The sequence below is a fragment of the Photinus pyralis genome, unplaced genomic scaffold (assembly GCF_008802855.1).
Source record: "Photinus pyralis isolate 1611_PpyrPB1 unplaced genomic scaffold, Ppyr1.3 Ppyr1.4_LG2, whole genome shotgun sequence".
NCBI lineage: Eukaryota > Metazoa > Arthropoda > Insecta > Coleoptera > Lampyridae > Photinus > Photinus pyralis.
Genome location: NW_022170403.1, coordinates 40,171,683 through 40,189,413, shown reverse-complemented (window position 1 = coordinate 40,189,413; position 17,731 = coordinate 40,171,683). Strand labels below are relative to the sequence as shown.

Genomic DNA, 17,731 nt, shown 5'->3' with positions numbered 1-17,731 from the left:
ATGTAATTCGGTTCATAACTAACGGAGATGTAAAAAGGACCTACTTTATTTTTTGGTCTACATTGCTAATTCACGAACTCCGATCTACAAATTTGATAAAGAATCCACTTGCAAAATTTCATCGTAATCGGTCCATTCGTTTATGAGTTATCGTGCTAACGAACGGACGGACGGACGGACAGACACCGCAAAATTATAAACTCGCTAGGAGTTCGTTAATAATGTTTAGTGTAGTCGACGTTCTACATTCAAAACAGCATTTAGTCTAAACCACTAAACCAGTTAAAGGTCTTTAACGGGCACTAAAAGTGGCACATTTTGTCTTCAAACCTCCATTTTCATTTAACAGTTTATATGTAAATTACTCGTACCAACGGCAAGCTACCTGATTGACAAACACTATTCTATATGCAGAGGTTTTCAATTATTGTTGATCAAAATGTAGACACCAACAGAGAGGGTTCTATGTTTTGGATTTGGCTTTGTAGCCCAAAGTCGCTTACGGCTCCGATCTATTTCCCTTTTTCCGTAAAATATAATCCCCACTAAAAAACGGTGCGTACAAGGCCTTTCGATGATTACCTATTTAATTGTTATAACTGCCTATAGTGTGACATGATTAGATCCTGTGTACACTGTACACATAGGCTCTACAAAACTAATTCGAATTTGGACGAGGTGATTGATCTCTACACAGATAAAACTCACAATCTTTGACCTGCACGGTAAGGGCATAAGTGCATCTTACTTTGGATTAAACGTTCCTTTACTAATAGGATTATTGCTCTCGTATAGATATAATGTCCCCACCCTGGTCCCCACTGATTTGCAAAACACAACTTATCCGAGTGAAAATATAGATCTGCCAAGTAGAGATACGTAACTCAAGTAGATCTGAATCTGACTGAATAATAGAATAACATACTGTTATTTGTTAAACAGTATATTGTAAGTTAAATCTGTTCCTGTTAAATAACCCTATTAATTGTTAAATAGACACGTTTCTATTGTAGTTCAGGTGTATGCCATCTTTCCTCTGTTTGGTTATACTCGGCATACTTCGACTTTATTTGCGTAAGTGCGCGAAGAGTTAAATCTGCCAACATGGAAAGTATAGAAACCATGGTTTTCTAGTTCTCGTTAAAATTTAAAGGAAGAGGCCTGAGATCTCAAACTCTCAGAAGAACCATCAGCCTCCAAAAGTTCCAATCGCCTTTTGTAAGTAGGTACCTTCGTCCGACACTCCGCTCGGGACATATCAGAAATTATAATAGATCTTGACAATGGATTCAGAAGGACTGCGGTTGCTAGCAAAGCAATGAATTTCTTTCGTTGAGTTTCCTCAGTAGACTCCTAATCGAATTATAACGTGATCTCGCTCAAAGAGTTGCAAGTGGCGCGGGGCATGCGTTTTGTGTTACTCCAAAATTTAATCACCTCTTCTCTTTATCGAGTTATCTTGCGAACGGCCGGATGGACGCACGATCGGATGGGCGAGCAGTTGTTATTTGACTTGAGAATTATAACAAAGTAAATATTTTCGTCGTATAATAAAATACATATTGGTTCGGGACTTTGGGTTTAAGTACATAATATACTTACAACAATGATTAGATTACGGATTACGTTATTAATTAGTAATACTATTAACATCAGTATGGAAACTTTAAAAACTGGTTTTTGGTTATAGGTTACAGTTGAGATTACAGTACCCTTATCTAGTGTTTGTTAAAATGGAAGATTGGAAGCAAAAGTTTGCATTACCGACCCGTTTTAAACAGCAAAAATTGGTTCGATGGTATGTAAATAATATACATAATTTCTACAATGTGGCATCTGTTGCACTTAGTTTAAATAGAGCGAGATAAGTTGATTTTAATTCAAGTATTAATTTAATGAAATAGTGAAAAGAACCTGAAAAAATTGATCGTTATCTTTATATAGGTAGTACCATTGAATAAAAATAGTGTTTTTATTCAATGGTAGTACGTAGATTAGACGTAAGCGTAAAGTTCAGTAGAATATATCAACAAATTCTAAAATCACAAAACAAAACCTCAACTTTTATTGGCGTAGGTAATGTTGCTACAAAATTATCGGTATAGGTACCAAAGTACACACATTGTTTCCACTTATTTATTATTACTGTTTATTATATTGTACAAGATGTCTCAGAGAGATTTGCACCAAGTTTATTTAGTTCTTTAAAACGATTCTTTTGTAATGTGCAAAACAAGAATTGGAAATTTAACACCAGAATTGACATTAACATTTCACAACAAAATATATTTTTAACTTCTAAGTAAACTCGGTTGATAAAACCAGTGGCGATAGCTAACACACATTTTAATCAAAATGACAGAACTTTCCGAGACACCTTATAATAAATGATTTGAGATGAGCAGCAGAAGAACAATACTACAATTATTTTAAAAGAGAAATAAAGTGTAGGTAGTTTTTTCAAAATAATCTTGAAGGGCAATGACAAGATTTCCTATATTTTGCACTTTTCCTTGCCAGTCTCCAACCTAAATTTATGCTTTTCAAATTTAAATGAGGTATGTCTGTTTGAATTCAATTTCGCAACCATCAACATGGTCGCCTATAGTCGCAAGCAATACAGAACAGAAGTCTAAACTAGCTGAAAATTGAGCCGCTGCGCTGGTTGCAATCCGCGAATACCAAGAAAAAAATTTAAGGACATTATGAAGATTACAATTAGTTACTTAAAGTGTTTGGCAAATAGAAACATATTATACACGGCGTTTGTAACGGTAGTTTCCAGTATAGTATTCATTTTTTTTTCGATTTTAGTGGTACTTAGGTACGGGCCGGACTTTTTAAAATTGTGCGTTGAAGCTTAAGGCCTCTTAGATTCTTGAGATATGGCGAGATTGTTGAATGTACTTTTGGTTTGTGTAACTGACTGAATGCGCTCTTAGTGTGCCAGGAGTTGGTACCATGGGTCACTTTTGCTTTTGTCGTTGGAATGACAAGTATATTAGGAAATTCCAGAGTCATCGCGTTGAAATTGTTTAAATTAATTATAATCTAAGCGTCTTTACACTAATGGGATGTGGCTGTATCCTTTTTATGTAAAATTATTTTCATAGAATTCAGTAGGGAAAGAATGGGGGTGCGCAGATCCTCTTTGACCTTGGGTTCCGCGCATATGGGCTCTATATGGATGGGGATGCGCAGATCCTGATCAGAATCCTATGGGGACTCAATGAATCCTCTGACCTACTTTTAAAATGCGAGTGGGGTCTCAGAGAATCCTCTGACCTACTTTTAAAATGCGAGTGGGGTCTCAGAGAATCCTCGATGACCTAGTTACAACCCATTGGGGTCTCAAATGATCCTTCCTTAACGGATGGGGTCTCAAATGATCCTTCCTTAACGGATGGGGTCTCAAATGATCCTTCCTTAACGGATGGGGTCTCAAATGATCCTTCCTTAACGGATGGGGTCTCAAATGAGCCGTTTAGCTCGGGTGGGATTTCAAGCGCTCCTAAAGTATATATTTGTTTGAAAATACGTGTAATAGTAGTAGTAATGCAAAATGAATCAGCTTGCTAAACTAATTCAAGGCGCTAAAGAGAAAGCGGAAAGTGCAGAAAAGAAAGTGTCAGAAAATAAGAAGAAGAATGAAGAGCAAATCGTGCAATTAGTGGCTCAACATGTGTATCCTTTAAATAAATCGCAAACGAAGCATGTATGGATTGCCCTATCTGCAAATCACTTGTTTTCGCCCATTGTGAAAATTAGTGGCGTTAAAAATCAATCTATTTTGTTTAATGAAAATGAATGGGCAGCATTTGTGGATCAACAGGGGGTACTTACCCATTATTTTTACTCAACGGATCCCATTTGGCAGCCAATCAAGGTAAATTCAAAGGTGATTGAGTTCATAACAATTCACGAAAGGAAGGTTATCAAAATTCGCGATGAGGGACCATCGGAGGTGTATTTAGGATGGGAAAGCGTAATGGAATTGTGGAATAAGTTGGATGTTATAAAGTATCGGCTAAAGTGTTTGTCGTCTGAAGAATTTGGACATTTCTATGGGAACTTAATCACCGGAGTTGCAGAAATAGGTGGCGATCTCAAAAACAACATCATGAGTGTTTTAGAACCCTTAATGGCGATCAACTGTAATAATGCAGCTATCATGCTAGAAGTATTGGTCTCGTTACCTGGCAAAGTGGAACTTGATGTGGAGGTGGCAAAAGTATTTAAGTAATACTCATTCGTGTAGCATGTTAGTTTAGTATTTTTTGTGTAATTGACAAAATGTGGATGTGTTACGCTGCCGAAAATTGGACGAAAGCAGTTGACGCACACACGGCCGTGGAACGTTTAGTACAAGAATTGTCAGCTTTAGTGGAGGACGCAGAACACGAAGCGGTGTACGGACTAGGTCGTTTTTGTACTGAAGAAGAGTGTAATGATCTTGTTAAAAAATATAGTCGCGGTATTAAATTGTGTAATTTATTCCTGAACGGCAAATACTGTTTAACTTGTCTGAGACGTAAACTTTGTGAAGCTGGATTGGAAGGTGCCGCAGAGGATTTGAAGCATTGGGATAATTCAGATTCCAGTGACGAGGAAAATGAAGCAGAAAACGAAGGAGAAGAAGAAGATAACGAAGAGCAAGAGGAATGTTAGTTGCTTGCTGGATAATTTTGTAGAGTTAGAAAGGGATGCCTATAACAGACATTTCATATTTAGAAAAGTGTATCGTTTAAGACTAGCTAAGGTATACAAAACTGCTCAACGTGTATGTTATAAGTTTATTAATGGAAACGGTTGTTATAAATGTTTTAAAACGCAAATGTGTGTATTGGGTCTGAAAGACTTTGTAAAATGAAACGTGTTAGCTTTGACGAAACAAAAAATACAGTTCATGTAATAAGAGCTTGGTCCTTTGCTTACACAGAAGCAAGGAAAGGCCAATGGCAAACTGCTGCTTTAGATCGATATCGTTTTAAATGTAGAATTGAAAACACGGAATCTGTGTTAGAACCCATATTATGTAATCATATCAAAATGTCCCAACTGTACAATAAATAAAGTAAAAAAAATATATTTTGTTTATTTAAAAAAATTACTGCATTACATAGGTGTTATAAATGTAATAGACGTTAGATAAAGCACAATGACAAGGTGATCGTATATGATAATAGCAATTTGGTTCTAATGAAGGAAGAGCTGGTTCTTCTTCCACCTCGATAACGTCCCGCGATAGAGCTTTTCGGATGATATCCGCCTTTTCCTTTCCTTTGACGTATACGTGATCTGACGGCGATATTAAATGACGAAGTATGAGTGGAAATAGGTGAGACGGTGTATGGCCACTTTCCCATTTAATTCCATGATGGTTGTGAGTTACCCAATTAGCTTGACGTTGAAACTCGTTATCTAAGCTGCTCCAAGGAAATGGAGGCTTGAAGACAAAATGAGCCATCTGTTTTCCATTATAAATTGCAAGTTCTTTTGGCGAAAAACACTTTTTTGAAGTTTTAAAACTTTGTACATCAACTACGACCACCATTCTTGTTGTGGTATATTCGTTTCCTATGTTGGTGATTTTATATTTGTCTTACGGCTTTCGTTAATGCGTTGTACGTAAACAGCCGATCGTGTAAAATCAAGCAATACGCTGTAGTATTATTCGCTACGTTCACATTAGTTTCAAATTCAATTCGTAATACCACCGATTTCGAGTTTAAACCCTCCTTTTGGTTTGAACAATCAATTACGATTAAAGGAGCCGAATCTTTAAATTGCTTCGGTGTAAGTAATGGTCGATTCTCTGTGCCGTAGTAAGAAGATTGAAACTTTGCGTACATGTCGTATAAAGTTGCGTATCGATTATTCCCGAAATTAATATTTAAATTATCGTAAGGATAACGTTCCGTATTGAGAAAGACTCGAATATTTTTAATATCGCAGTGATCAAATTTGCTCATATCTTTACTAACTTGTCCATCCCGATCTGTTTGTAAACCTACGATAATATATCGGGGCGTTTCTAAACTAGTTGCTGTCTTTATCGCCCACGTATGTTTATCAGTTTGTGGAAGAGCTGGGTATAGGTGCGTTTCCCAACTTCTAAACGCTATCTGCGTCTCCGATTTCTTGTCAATGTATTTGGTCAAAGCTAATTCTTCGGCCAGCGCCGGAATAATGTGAGGTACTTTCCAATAGATCTTCTCGATGTCAACTTTGAGAGCTTCATCGGCAGCTGTAGATATTACGGCGTCATTATCTGTATTACCTCGGATTAGAACAAGTTCTTGTCGTATATTTAATATGACTTTTCTGTAGTCTTCCGCAAAGCCCAAGAGCATCTTTAATGGAATACAAACGTTAAAATGGCCCGTTGGACTGGTAACCGTACTATTAGCAGTAGGAAACCATCCGGAAATTTGACATCGCGTATTGTCGTTAGGGGTTAAAGAAACTAGAGCCTTCATTGTCGATGATAATCCGGCTTTAGTAAGGGAATCCACTACAATCCCGTTTATTTCATAACGAATTTCACTAAACAAGAATGCTACACCGTTATTTACAAATCTTGCGGTAAGTGACGCCGTCCCATCTTCTCGCAGTAATTTTCCCTCAATGTAGAGATGACTTTCCGAAGGAAGAGTGCACATATCTTCTTGTATTGGAATTCTAATTTCGTCATTATTTCCAAATCTCGTAGTGTACGGTTGGTGAGTATGATATTGATAATTTATTATGCTGTTATCTACAAGCACTTTCTCATTTACGTCCAATATATTCATTGTAAAGTAGTAAAGCCGAGAGATTTTAGAAAAGCTTTGTTAACAGCTGTGAGTGGTTTGACTGTTGCACCCTTACTAATCTTCGACCGAACAACTTGAGCCTTTTTATTGTGATCGTGCTTGCACCCACATTGATTATATCGTTTAACCATGATTCGCCTTTTTAAGGTGTAACCCTATCGTAATCACTTCTCCGTTAAAATTGACAATGTCGCCGTCTTGATCAAGTATTTTAAGGGTTATACTGGTAACCGAAGAAACATTAATAGGTAAATAAATTACAGTAAGAGGTCGTTCGATTATTTTGTACCCCGCTGGCACACTTGGAAAGAACTGGTGAATTGTATGGGCTGGTACGCCATTTTTAAAGTTTCCAGTGGTGATACTACACTCCACTAACAAAGAATTAACTTTTAAGATGTTGATGGTATTACTGGAAGTATGAGTTTCTTCTGCACTGAGAGTTTTTTTCTCGAACCCTAACAGTTCTCCTATCGAGTTTTCTATAGTAAAATCTATGGGCCGGTTCGCTTTAATAACCGACTGCATAGTGTTATTGTTAGCTTGAAGTTCGACATAATCTCCAGATGTCCTGTTTAATTGGGCATTTATGTAGTTATTTATGTCGGATATCTCGTAACATCCTGGCGGTATTGTGATCATCTGGTTACCATATTTGAATTTATTATTTGTTGGTGTAACGTTGTGTATACTATTATAGGTTTCAAAGTTTGTTAGCCCCATTACATAATCCTCATCATTGAGTAAAAGCGGCGGTCGAAAGAAGGCTTTTAAAATAGATGTCGTACCAGTAAATGTCAATGTATAAGACATTGTCGTTTGACAATAATAATGTAACTAACGCAATCAGTGTGCGTTATTGTATAAAAATCGTAGCACTAAATGTCCACAATTAAAAGAATTAGGAAGTTGTATGTGATCGTAATTGTATTTAATAATGTTCCTGCTACCATCGCTTCGAAAATAGCGCACTAGCTCGTGGGGTGGTTTTACCCGTCCTATGCTATCAAAATAGGAAATACGTGTGCCAAGCTTAACATACGCTGTCCAATGTGTACCGTCGTTATTTTCATCGTCTAGGTTTACGATACCGCATTCGTCCCGATTTATTTTCTTCGGTAAGGTATTCCGCATAAAAATACCTCTAAAATGTTGTATTCCTAAATTGTTGACATATTTCGACAAATCCAAGTCTGTTAACGGACGGCGTGGTAGCTTCACTGGAAGTTTTTTTGATAGGGGTTTAAATAAAGGCCTAATCCTGTCTTGTACGGTTTTAAGTATAAACCTTTTCCTATCGCGGCGGCCTCCATCACTTCATTATGACGTTTGCTCTCCTCCAATTGTTTGGCGGCATTCCTCGCGCCATTTACTGCTCTAGCAATAGCAGCGCTCCTCCTCCTAACGAACCAGCGGCTCCCAGTGCAGCAAACAATGGAATTAACGGTATGAATCCGCCAGTCTTAGGTATGGGTAAAATGCGCTGTTTTGGCGGTTTGACCTTTTTCTTCTTTAACGCGTTAACAGCTCGTCGAACAGTTGTATTCAGATCGTAGTGAACGTTACCACCAGTATACTTTCTAGCTAGTTGAACGCCTTTGTTAAACGAAATTGTTGCTGTGTTTCTTCTTCTTTTTTTGATGGTACGTCGTCGCGTACCCATGCCCAACGTTCTTTTACCTTTCATAATGCCTGCAACGGTAAGGGCGGCTGCTTTTTCGCCAAAAGTGGCGTTTCTCGAACGAAACCTCTCCCACGCAGCTTTTTGTAAATTTTTATCGGCCTCGTGGCGGTCACTAATATTGCTAGACCTTGAATATGCTATATCGTGATCTCTGCACGCTTCGTCTAACGGATTTATACCTCGATCACCGCGAGCCAATCGCTTGCTTAGACGAGTGCCAGGTCCGCAGAATTGGTATCCGGGCAGATGCAATTCAACTGGCAGGTTATTTATTAAATTGTTAAAAGACCTTTCCCCGTTTTAGACGTTATTCTTCTTTTCTTAACGTTAGAGTGAAAGTTCATGCTCGCTGGTTGACAGGCAACTACTGAGCTCCTAAGCATATACGGACTTATATAGTAGGTTTCAGTGTTTTATACACTTCCAGTAGAGCAATGGCCTCCATACGCTTCAAACCGCAAGAAACGGCACTACCTATAAAAAATTACGACGCGTGTTCGAGAGATAAACGAGTTTCAAAACACTGCCTGTTACAGGGTGGTTGCAAACGTGGCATCATTGTAGGTAGATCAGGCTGTGGTAAAACGAATGTTATGATTGCATTATTAGAACAATCCAACGGTTTACGCTTTGAAAATGTATACGTGTATTGTAAATCGCTGCCGCAACCGAAATACCAATATCTGCGTCAGTTGTTGTCCCCAATTAAGGAAATTGGGTATTTTGAATATACTGACAGTGCAGACATCGTCCCACCTAACCTCGCACGTAGCAACTCGGTAATGATTTTCGATGACGTTGCTTGCCATAAGCAAAACGAGATTAGAGAACATTTCTGTTTTGGTAGACATAAAAATAACGATTGTTTTTATTTATGTCAAACGTATTCGGCCATCCCCAAGCAGTTAATTCGAGACAATGCTAATCTAATTGTGTTGTTTCAACAGGATCAAACTAATTTAAAACACGTGCACGAAGATCACGTGAATGTCGATATGCCATTTGATCGCTTTAAGGAAATGTGCGTGAGGTGCTGGAATGATAAATATGGATTCTTAGTTATCGATAAAGAAAGTGACATGAACTCGGGTCGATATAGGAAAGGTTTTGATTGTTACATTTTAATATAAATATCGATGTTTCATATGGAAAAAATGCAGTCAATATGAAACAGCGTTTAATAGAAGTCCTCCTTGATGCCAGAAAATCTGTTAAACATAAATACATATCCTTAAAGCGTGATTTTGCGCTGGCAGAACGTAAATCCGAGCAACATCTTAAACCCATTACACAACCGCTGAAGCAACTGCTTACTAAAGCTACACCTCAGAATTTTAAACGTGAAAATATTAAACATGATAGTGCCGACGTGACCTCATCTACAGAGACCCTACTTCGGACCCCTCTAAAAGCGTCTACTGCTCAACGAATCCCTAAAACCCTTTTTCGGAACACGAGGAACAACCGAGCTTTTTAGACACGAGCGTGATTGCCGACACCACTCGCGATGATGAAACGCCAACTCTAGATGAATTAAGAGCTGAGCTCTCGCGGGCTGGCGACCATCCATCTTTTACGGAATTCTTAGATCAATACGATGGATTGGCGAAGATTTATGTGGAGCAGATGTTCAGATCTACAGAGAATGAATTTGATCATCGATATGGTGTACGATACATCCCGGAAGCCAATAAATTCTACGTTGGAGATTCCGAGTTGGACTTTGACAAACAAGATTTGGTTCTCAAACTTCCTACAGGAGACACAGTAGCATATAACGGAACTCCTGGTCTATACGAGCTACTGTTTAAGAGGCAACCTCTTGGGTACAAAACCGCAGATGAGAATAACTATCGTGACATATTGCTCCGCACTAATGCAATACGACGTCATTACAATCCAAATGAACAAATTCAAGGCACCGGAAAAAAGTACAGCAGTATCATTAAACCACTTTTTAGTACCCGTGTATCAGTTCCCAGAATTCAAACTTCCTCTGTTAGCACAAGGAAAGGGAAAGGTATTCAAATGTTACAATTAAACAACAAGCGAATAGAATTTATGCCCTGGAGCAACCCCAACAAATTAGTTAACTGGCTGCGGGTTTTATTGGGATCTCAATCCGCAGGGAACACGAACAATCACAATGAAATCATATACATCATAGATGAATTGCGGAATGCTGAAATAATAAAGTAATTTAGTTGGTAATGTGTTCTTAATAAATAAATAGTGAGATTGTATCTTTAATCGATCAGTCTGAAGCAAAGATGAGTATTGACAAGTTCGGTAAACACATTCTAAATCAATCAAAAGCTGAAGAGGTGTCTTCTTATACGTATGAGTCATACTTGTATCTGTTGGGAACGCACGCCGAGAATACGCCGTTCATACGTTGGCACACCTCGAGTAGAACACCACAAGCGTTTGCATTTCCTCTAACGGAATGTGTTGTAATTAAGAGTTCCTGGTCCCCGCGCCATGGAACTACTATTATTATAAACGAACGTTTGTACAATACTCCGTTGAAGTTAATAGGGATAACACTACGTAAAGGTGACATCATCAAAGCCAAATGTCCGAAGTATAATGCAGGGCAGTTATTTTGCTTGGAACTACTATTACAATCACGTCTCAGGAAATGAGTAAAGTACAGCTAGTGGAAGAATTACATAAACCTGCAAGAAGGAACTTTCCTAGGCGGCACGTAATTATTAAAGGACTAAATGACCTATTCCAAGCCGATTTGGTGGAAATGATACCTTATGCGCCAATGAACAAAGGTTTCCGTTACATTTTGGTGGTTATAAACACATTTTCTAAATTTGTTTGGGCGTACCCTATAAAACGAAAAAATGGAAAACTGGTGGCAGATGTTATGAATAAACTTTTATCGGGACTTAAAACGACCCCGAAACATTTACAAACAGATATGGGAAAGGAATTTTATAACAAGGATTTTGGAGATGTAATGAAGAAATTCAATGTCAATCATTATAGTAGCTATTCTACCCTAAAAAGCTCTATTGTTGAGCGCGTTAACAGAACGCTTAAGTCAATTATGTTCAAGAAATTCAGCTTACAGGGATCCTACAAATGGCTATCACTTTTACCTCAAATAGTTGACAAATACAATTCAACTAAACATCGAACTACGGGATATAAACCTATCGATGTTAACGAGAAGAACGCCTCAAGTATTTTGAAGAGAATTTACAGTCATATAAATGTGATTAACCCAAAACCACCTAAATTTAAAGTGGACGATTCTGTGAGAATTAGTAAATACAGAACCGTTTTCGCAAAAGGTTACACGCCAAATTGGACTTACGAGACATTCACAGTTGCTAAAGTGAAACGTTCAAATCCTACGACATATATACTAAAAGATAGTACAAATCAAGAAATAAAAGGAAGATTTTACGAACAAGAATTACAAAAAGCGCAGTACCCCGACATCCACTTGGTTGAGCGAGTAATTCGAAGAAAGGGCCAGAAATCCTTAGTGAAGTGGTTAGGATTTGACAGTTCTCACAATTCTTGGGTATTAAATAAAGATATTCTATAAATTTTGGCATTTCAAAGCTGTACTTCAAGTAAGATGTGTTTAGAAGACGGCGCAGCTGATTATACCAACTTTGAAGATCGACTCCTATCATTTCATTCATGGGTAGGAGTTCCATCGGCAGTTGAACTTGCTAATGCTGGATTTTTCTACACGCATAGCGGCGATACGGTGGAATGCTTTTATTGTAAAGTGCGCATTAATAAGTGGGAGGCCTCCGATGTACCCTTAGCTGAGCACCTTCGTTGGTCGTCACGTTGCAGATATGCAAGATTATTAAATCGTATGGCCTGCTTGAAGATTAATGAAACAGAGAAGACCTACTGCGTTTGTGGTTGTAGTCCGGGCGCTCATCTTATTTAATAAAACAATGCGATTTATTTTTTTATTGTAATTATGGCACATGGTATTGTAAACATTTTAAATAAACATTTTAAATAACTTAGCTTGTTATTGATGATTACAAAGAATTAAGAAAATCTTCCAAATTTTGAATTGCGTTAATATCGCGATGTCCCCATGCCAATGTTCTGCAGGTGCCAGGGATAATGTATCTTTTGTCGTCCGTTGATGATAAGGCTATTTTGTTTGTCATTTCTGTGTACATGGTGTGCAAGTGAGATCGAAAACCGCTCATCTGCTTCATAATCACGCCACCTTCTTCGACTACTTTCTTATAATCTTCCTCTTTTAAGCCGTTCTTTATTACATACTTTTTTACCCCTTTAGCTTTCTTATCTACACGATCACCTACATTGACACAGTATGACTTTGCACCTGCACCGTAAAAACTAGCGATGGGGACACCGCAATATTCATCTTTCATCTTCCCCACAACTGAAATGTTGCGTGGAATACCGTGTACATTATCAAGGGGAAATTTAGATGTGTCATATCTATCCAAATATAATTTCATGTCATCATAGAAATTATTAGTAAAAATCTCCAATATAAGGGAATCGGTGTCTGTATACAACAAAGATACTTTATCTTGATATAATGGTTTTAGAAAATCGTAAAAGAACTCGTACATAACTGTTTTGGATAAATCTAAAATTGAAAAACCAACATACACCGGTTTGTTGTACTTTACGGATACCTTGGACATTTCAATTGCCACGAGATTTTCAGAGAACACCGATAAATTTTTAAAATTTGGTTTAGATATGTGCCCCTCAGCTCCAGGCTTCTTACCGATCCTCTCCCAGTGACTTACAAGTGCAACGTTAACTCGTTTGTCAACGTTTTCCATAGTTTTACCATAAATGCTGTTATTCATAGTTTTTATAGTGTCACGGCCCGATTCGCTAGTTTCACGATTACGCAGTTCCGTATTTAGATCAATATATGATTTTAACCAAGGCGATTGCATAAATTTAACCCCGCGATGAATATTTTTTAAAATTAATCCGTGTTGCAGGCATTGTCTTAGCATTCTATAATGTAAAACGTATTTTTCCTTATGATTTAAATTTGGAATTAGTTTCTTATACTTTGACCTTGAATTTGGCGGGGTTATAGATTCGGGGCAATAGGGCATGTCATTTTGCAAATTGTGGAGGGCCTCAGGGTACAGTAGATCAACATTCTAAGACATACCCGATCGGTGACTCATCTGATATTTCGAAAACATTAAAATTTTGAATTTCTTCGGGTGTGAGCCAAGCAAAGTCACTTTGTGGGATAAATTGTGTTTGGGAATGGCCATAAAGATTGCATGCATCCAGATAAATAATAAATGAGCTTGGTTTGGAAGGATCGTAATTGGGAAGAAATTTATTGTTAGCGATTGCTTTGCGTTTGGTGCACGTACTGACGCCGCCTCGAATACCACGTTTAAAAAAATGAAGCATGTCAATATCTGTCAGTAATTCTAATTCCACATCCGTCTTTTTTAACATAGCGTCCCAGCTAAGGCTAGGACCGGTCAGATATTGGGCAGCGTCAATTTCGTACTCGCGTAAACACACGCCTCTGTAGTTTTCAAATATATCGGCCAATAAAAGCACATCAGATTTTAAATAAATGTCCGAGTATTCGCCCAACGTCTGGCAATTAAATAAATTCCAAACTTCCTGAGCACGTCTGTATTCTTCATCGGTAATGTCCTGCTCGTGCAACATATCAAAGAAATCGCTTTTATTGGGGATCGTAGTTAGATTAAGCTTATCGTATGAGTCTACAAACGAATACGGAAAAACACCTTTTTGTCGAATTAATTCAAATTCACGTCCAGATCCAAAAAATTTTGTAATTTCAGTGCACTCGCTATCACTCAAATTTTTAGCAAGAACATTTAATGAACTGGCCAGAAAACGAAAACTATCGACGAAACGTATTCTCCATATTAGGTTTTTTGGAACTCCGTTCTCCACGATTTGATCTACTACAATATGCTTCGAAAAAGAAATATATTTTTCCTTATTTCCGGCAATAACGTCTATAGTTTCATTCTCTAAAGCCAGGGATTTAACGAAAAGATGGCTGTCGTACCCGGTCAAATTGTGGAAAAATACAGGGATAAAATTTGGATTTTGAAGCTGTAAATTACATATAGAATGACATAATCCGGCCCTGACGAAAGAAGTCTGATGGTCGTGGTCGATCACTTTTACATCTCCCTCAACAAAAGGTTTCTCACAAATCCCACAACTTGTGGCAAGATTAATTTGTCTCCGTTCCTCTTCTGTTAAAATTTGTAAAGGTTTACTTTGCTTAAAATGTTGATTGTATATGGTTAGAATATCATTCTGTAGCATATTTATAAACTGCACTGGGGCATTGGCACCTCGATAAATTTGAAACTTTGAAAATTTATCATCAAAAGAACATTTAATATAATACGCGAACGAATATGGTTCGTGCTCAAATGTTTTGGTAGTAAATTGAAGAAGAGGATTCGGTTGAGGTCCTTCTATGGGCTTAAGCAATGATTCGAAATCCGCATAGACAACAAACGGGTGTTTGATTTTATTTTGGTAATTATTAAATTTAAGTCGATTATCAAATGACGGCTGGCCCCACTTTGTCAAGATAGGTTCCTTTGTAGGCAAAAATGTACAAACATAATTACAATCGAATCTAGAATGGCGCCACAGGTTTTCCTGACTTGTAAAATATTGCAAGCATCCGTCACATAGATAAATAGCTTCTTTGTGCTTGGACACTTGCATGGAAATTAATCGCGACATATTAGAAATGTAGCAGTAGTGGCTATTGCCATCTAAATTAGACAAGTATAAAAGATTTACATGCACGGTTTTCTTTTGTTTGGTATAATGTAAAGGACCTACTACTTTATATGTCATTTTACCTTGTTTCTGTGTGTCCTCCTCTAAACCGTAAACGTTAATGGACAAGGGATTCATTTCTTCAAATTTTGATATCGCATCTAATTTTACCGAGAACGTTATTCCTTCAAAATTGAACTTTTCTAAATAGTCCGGATACGAATCCGGTTCGCAGGGATGTCCAGTTGGAGTATAAATAGCTGCAACTAGCGCCCATCCAAAACATCCGAAATCCTCGTTTTTTACATTAATAATGGCTCTTTTGCGTGAAATAAATGCAGGGGTCGGTATGAATGAAGAAGCTCGTAGCGGGTTATATTTATTAATGTTGACTTCCATATATAACCAGTGCTGAAGAGCCCATCCTAGAACAAATAATTATGTAAACATGGCATAAACAATTGGATATTAATACCTGACTCGCGATGTTCAAATTCCGTTGCGTCAACGTTTTTCGATGATATCCTTAAACCATTCACTTAAGTCGGAACTTATCGTCAATACTTGGTTACGAGTATTAAAAGACTTAACTTCTCCTCGATCCTTCGATTCCAAAATAAAATAACCAAACAGCTCGCAGTTCCCCTTAACGCTACCCATGATATCAATTTGCTCACGAACTAATTTTTTTATTACGTCAGCCAACGATTCGACAAATTCCTTCAGATTAATGTATTGTGTATTCGCTGATATTCTGTAGCCCACAATGCGAGATTTGAAGGCTGACGTAATTACTTGAACACCTTCAGTTGAAAACGCAAGGGAATTATTTTTATGTTTGACACTTCGCAAATGTCCAACATAATCTCGGCTTGAAACGTGCTCCGAACACACATCGCAAAATCTCTGGGTATCGTGTGCAACTTTGAGCTTCTTTGGAGATGGTTCTTGAGCTACGATTTAAACACTTTTTTTTTGCAAGAGTAATAAAAATTCCTTACCTCTACATGACTTTTTGAGATGGCGTCGAAGATTGCTATTAGTAGCGAATGATTTATTACATTTTTCACACATAAACATTTTTGATTCCTATAAAATTGAGTCACAAATGAAATAATTTCGCAACTTTCTCACCTTATAAACGAGCTTGATCTCCTTTTTTAAATAAGCAGTTGGCACACCGGCTTAATGATCCCCCAAAATCTGAACTCTTCAATATTTTTACTGGAAGCTCCTAGATAACAGTAAATGACAAAAAAAAAGTAACTCCACTCAATTACTTACCCTACGGATAACTGTTGGATGTCCGCTAATAACTTTGCCCTCCTTTCAATAAGGTGCTCCACTTGGCAATGGCACCACTGGAGATCGCAAAAATTGTTTTCCCGTTTAATAGATAAAATCTTAAAAAATCGAGAAAGTTGTTTTTCGGCGTCTATAAGTTGACGGTTAAGGCATTCAATGTCACCGAAGATTTCTTCAAGAAGCGAATAATCGAAATCTGGACAAATTAAATCTTTAAAAATATCTTCTATTAACTCGTTTTCTTGCACATCAGCTTCTTTCGCGGGCACGACTACAATGTTCTGCAATATTTTAATACGGGGCGAAGCACTCATGCTTACTGCAGCTGCTCGATATTTTTGCACTATATATGTGTGGGGTTTAAACTAATTGATCAAGGAGCATGATTGAGCATTTCCTCTCTACAAATTATCTACCAATATCTCAAACTATTTGAAGATATCGACTGCCCATTAAAATTTTTTTTCTTGGGATTCGTGCTCCTCCTAACGAATACACCTCTCCAAAAAGGTTTGGATTTCCCCATTCCATCGATATTCGCATATATAAGGTTCTTTGGTATAAATACAACTTCTTCAGTTAAAAAAATTCATAACATTTCGTTAACAAACATTTAGTTAATATGGAAACTCACGGTAAGTAGAACTTAAATCTTTTAGGCATCACAGTAATTACTTATTTTTTTATCAGAAATCGAAATTTGGGACGTGGTTCCTTTCGAATTATGGATAGACCGGCCCGTAGATACCCCCAAGACGGTCATCGTGAACACTTTTGAAAGAACACCCCTATTTGCGACAACGGTTCCACCCACCGGCCCGCCTATCATAACATCATTTGGGCCGGTCACATTCACCATGCGTGAATCAAATAACACATTGGAATTTTTTTTCATAAACACTTTTAAATAAAAACTTTCCGATTTCTATTACATTTTATTACCTTTGAAAAATAAACCCTTTACCAAGCATTTCGTTTTAGAATAAAAGATAACAAACCTTACATCCATTCAGTAGTCATCTATAAAACGTTAATAACAATTGGTTAAGTATATCGTTTTGTCTTATAACAGGATTTACTTTGTAAAAGATTCACCAAATTATGGGAAAAAAAACTCACATCATTCGAAAAC

The 17,731-nt window shown here is 37.4% G+C and overlaps 1 protein-coding gene and 1 long non-coding RNA gene across 2 annotated transcripts; both read right to left on the bottom strand.

Annotated features, from left to right (window-relative positions):
* Nucleotides 1–5,591: 5,591 nt before the first annotated feature.
* Nucleotides 5,592–6,794, bottom strand: LOC116164003. Its single transcript, XM_031478131.1, has one exon. It carries the CDS (start codon nt 6,792–6,794, stop codon nt 5,592–5,594), a length of 1,203 nt encoding a protein of 400 aa, XP_031333991.1.
* A 9,019-nt stretch (nt 6,795–15,813) lies between these two features.
* Nucleotides 15,814–16,790, bottom strand: LOC116164878. The gene is made up of 4 exons (XR_004144020.1): nt 16,579–16,790; nt 16,429–16,528; nt 16,296–16,383; nt 15,814–16,247 (listed from the first exon to the last, which is right to left on the bottom strand). It is a non-coding gene; the product is annotated as an uncharacterized LOC116164878 (long non-coding RNA).
* Between the last annotated feature and the right edge of the window lie 941 nt (nt 16,791–17,731).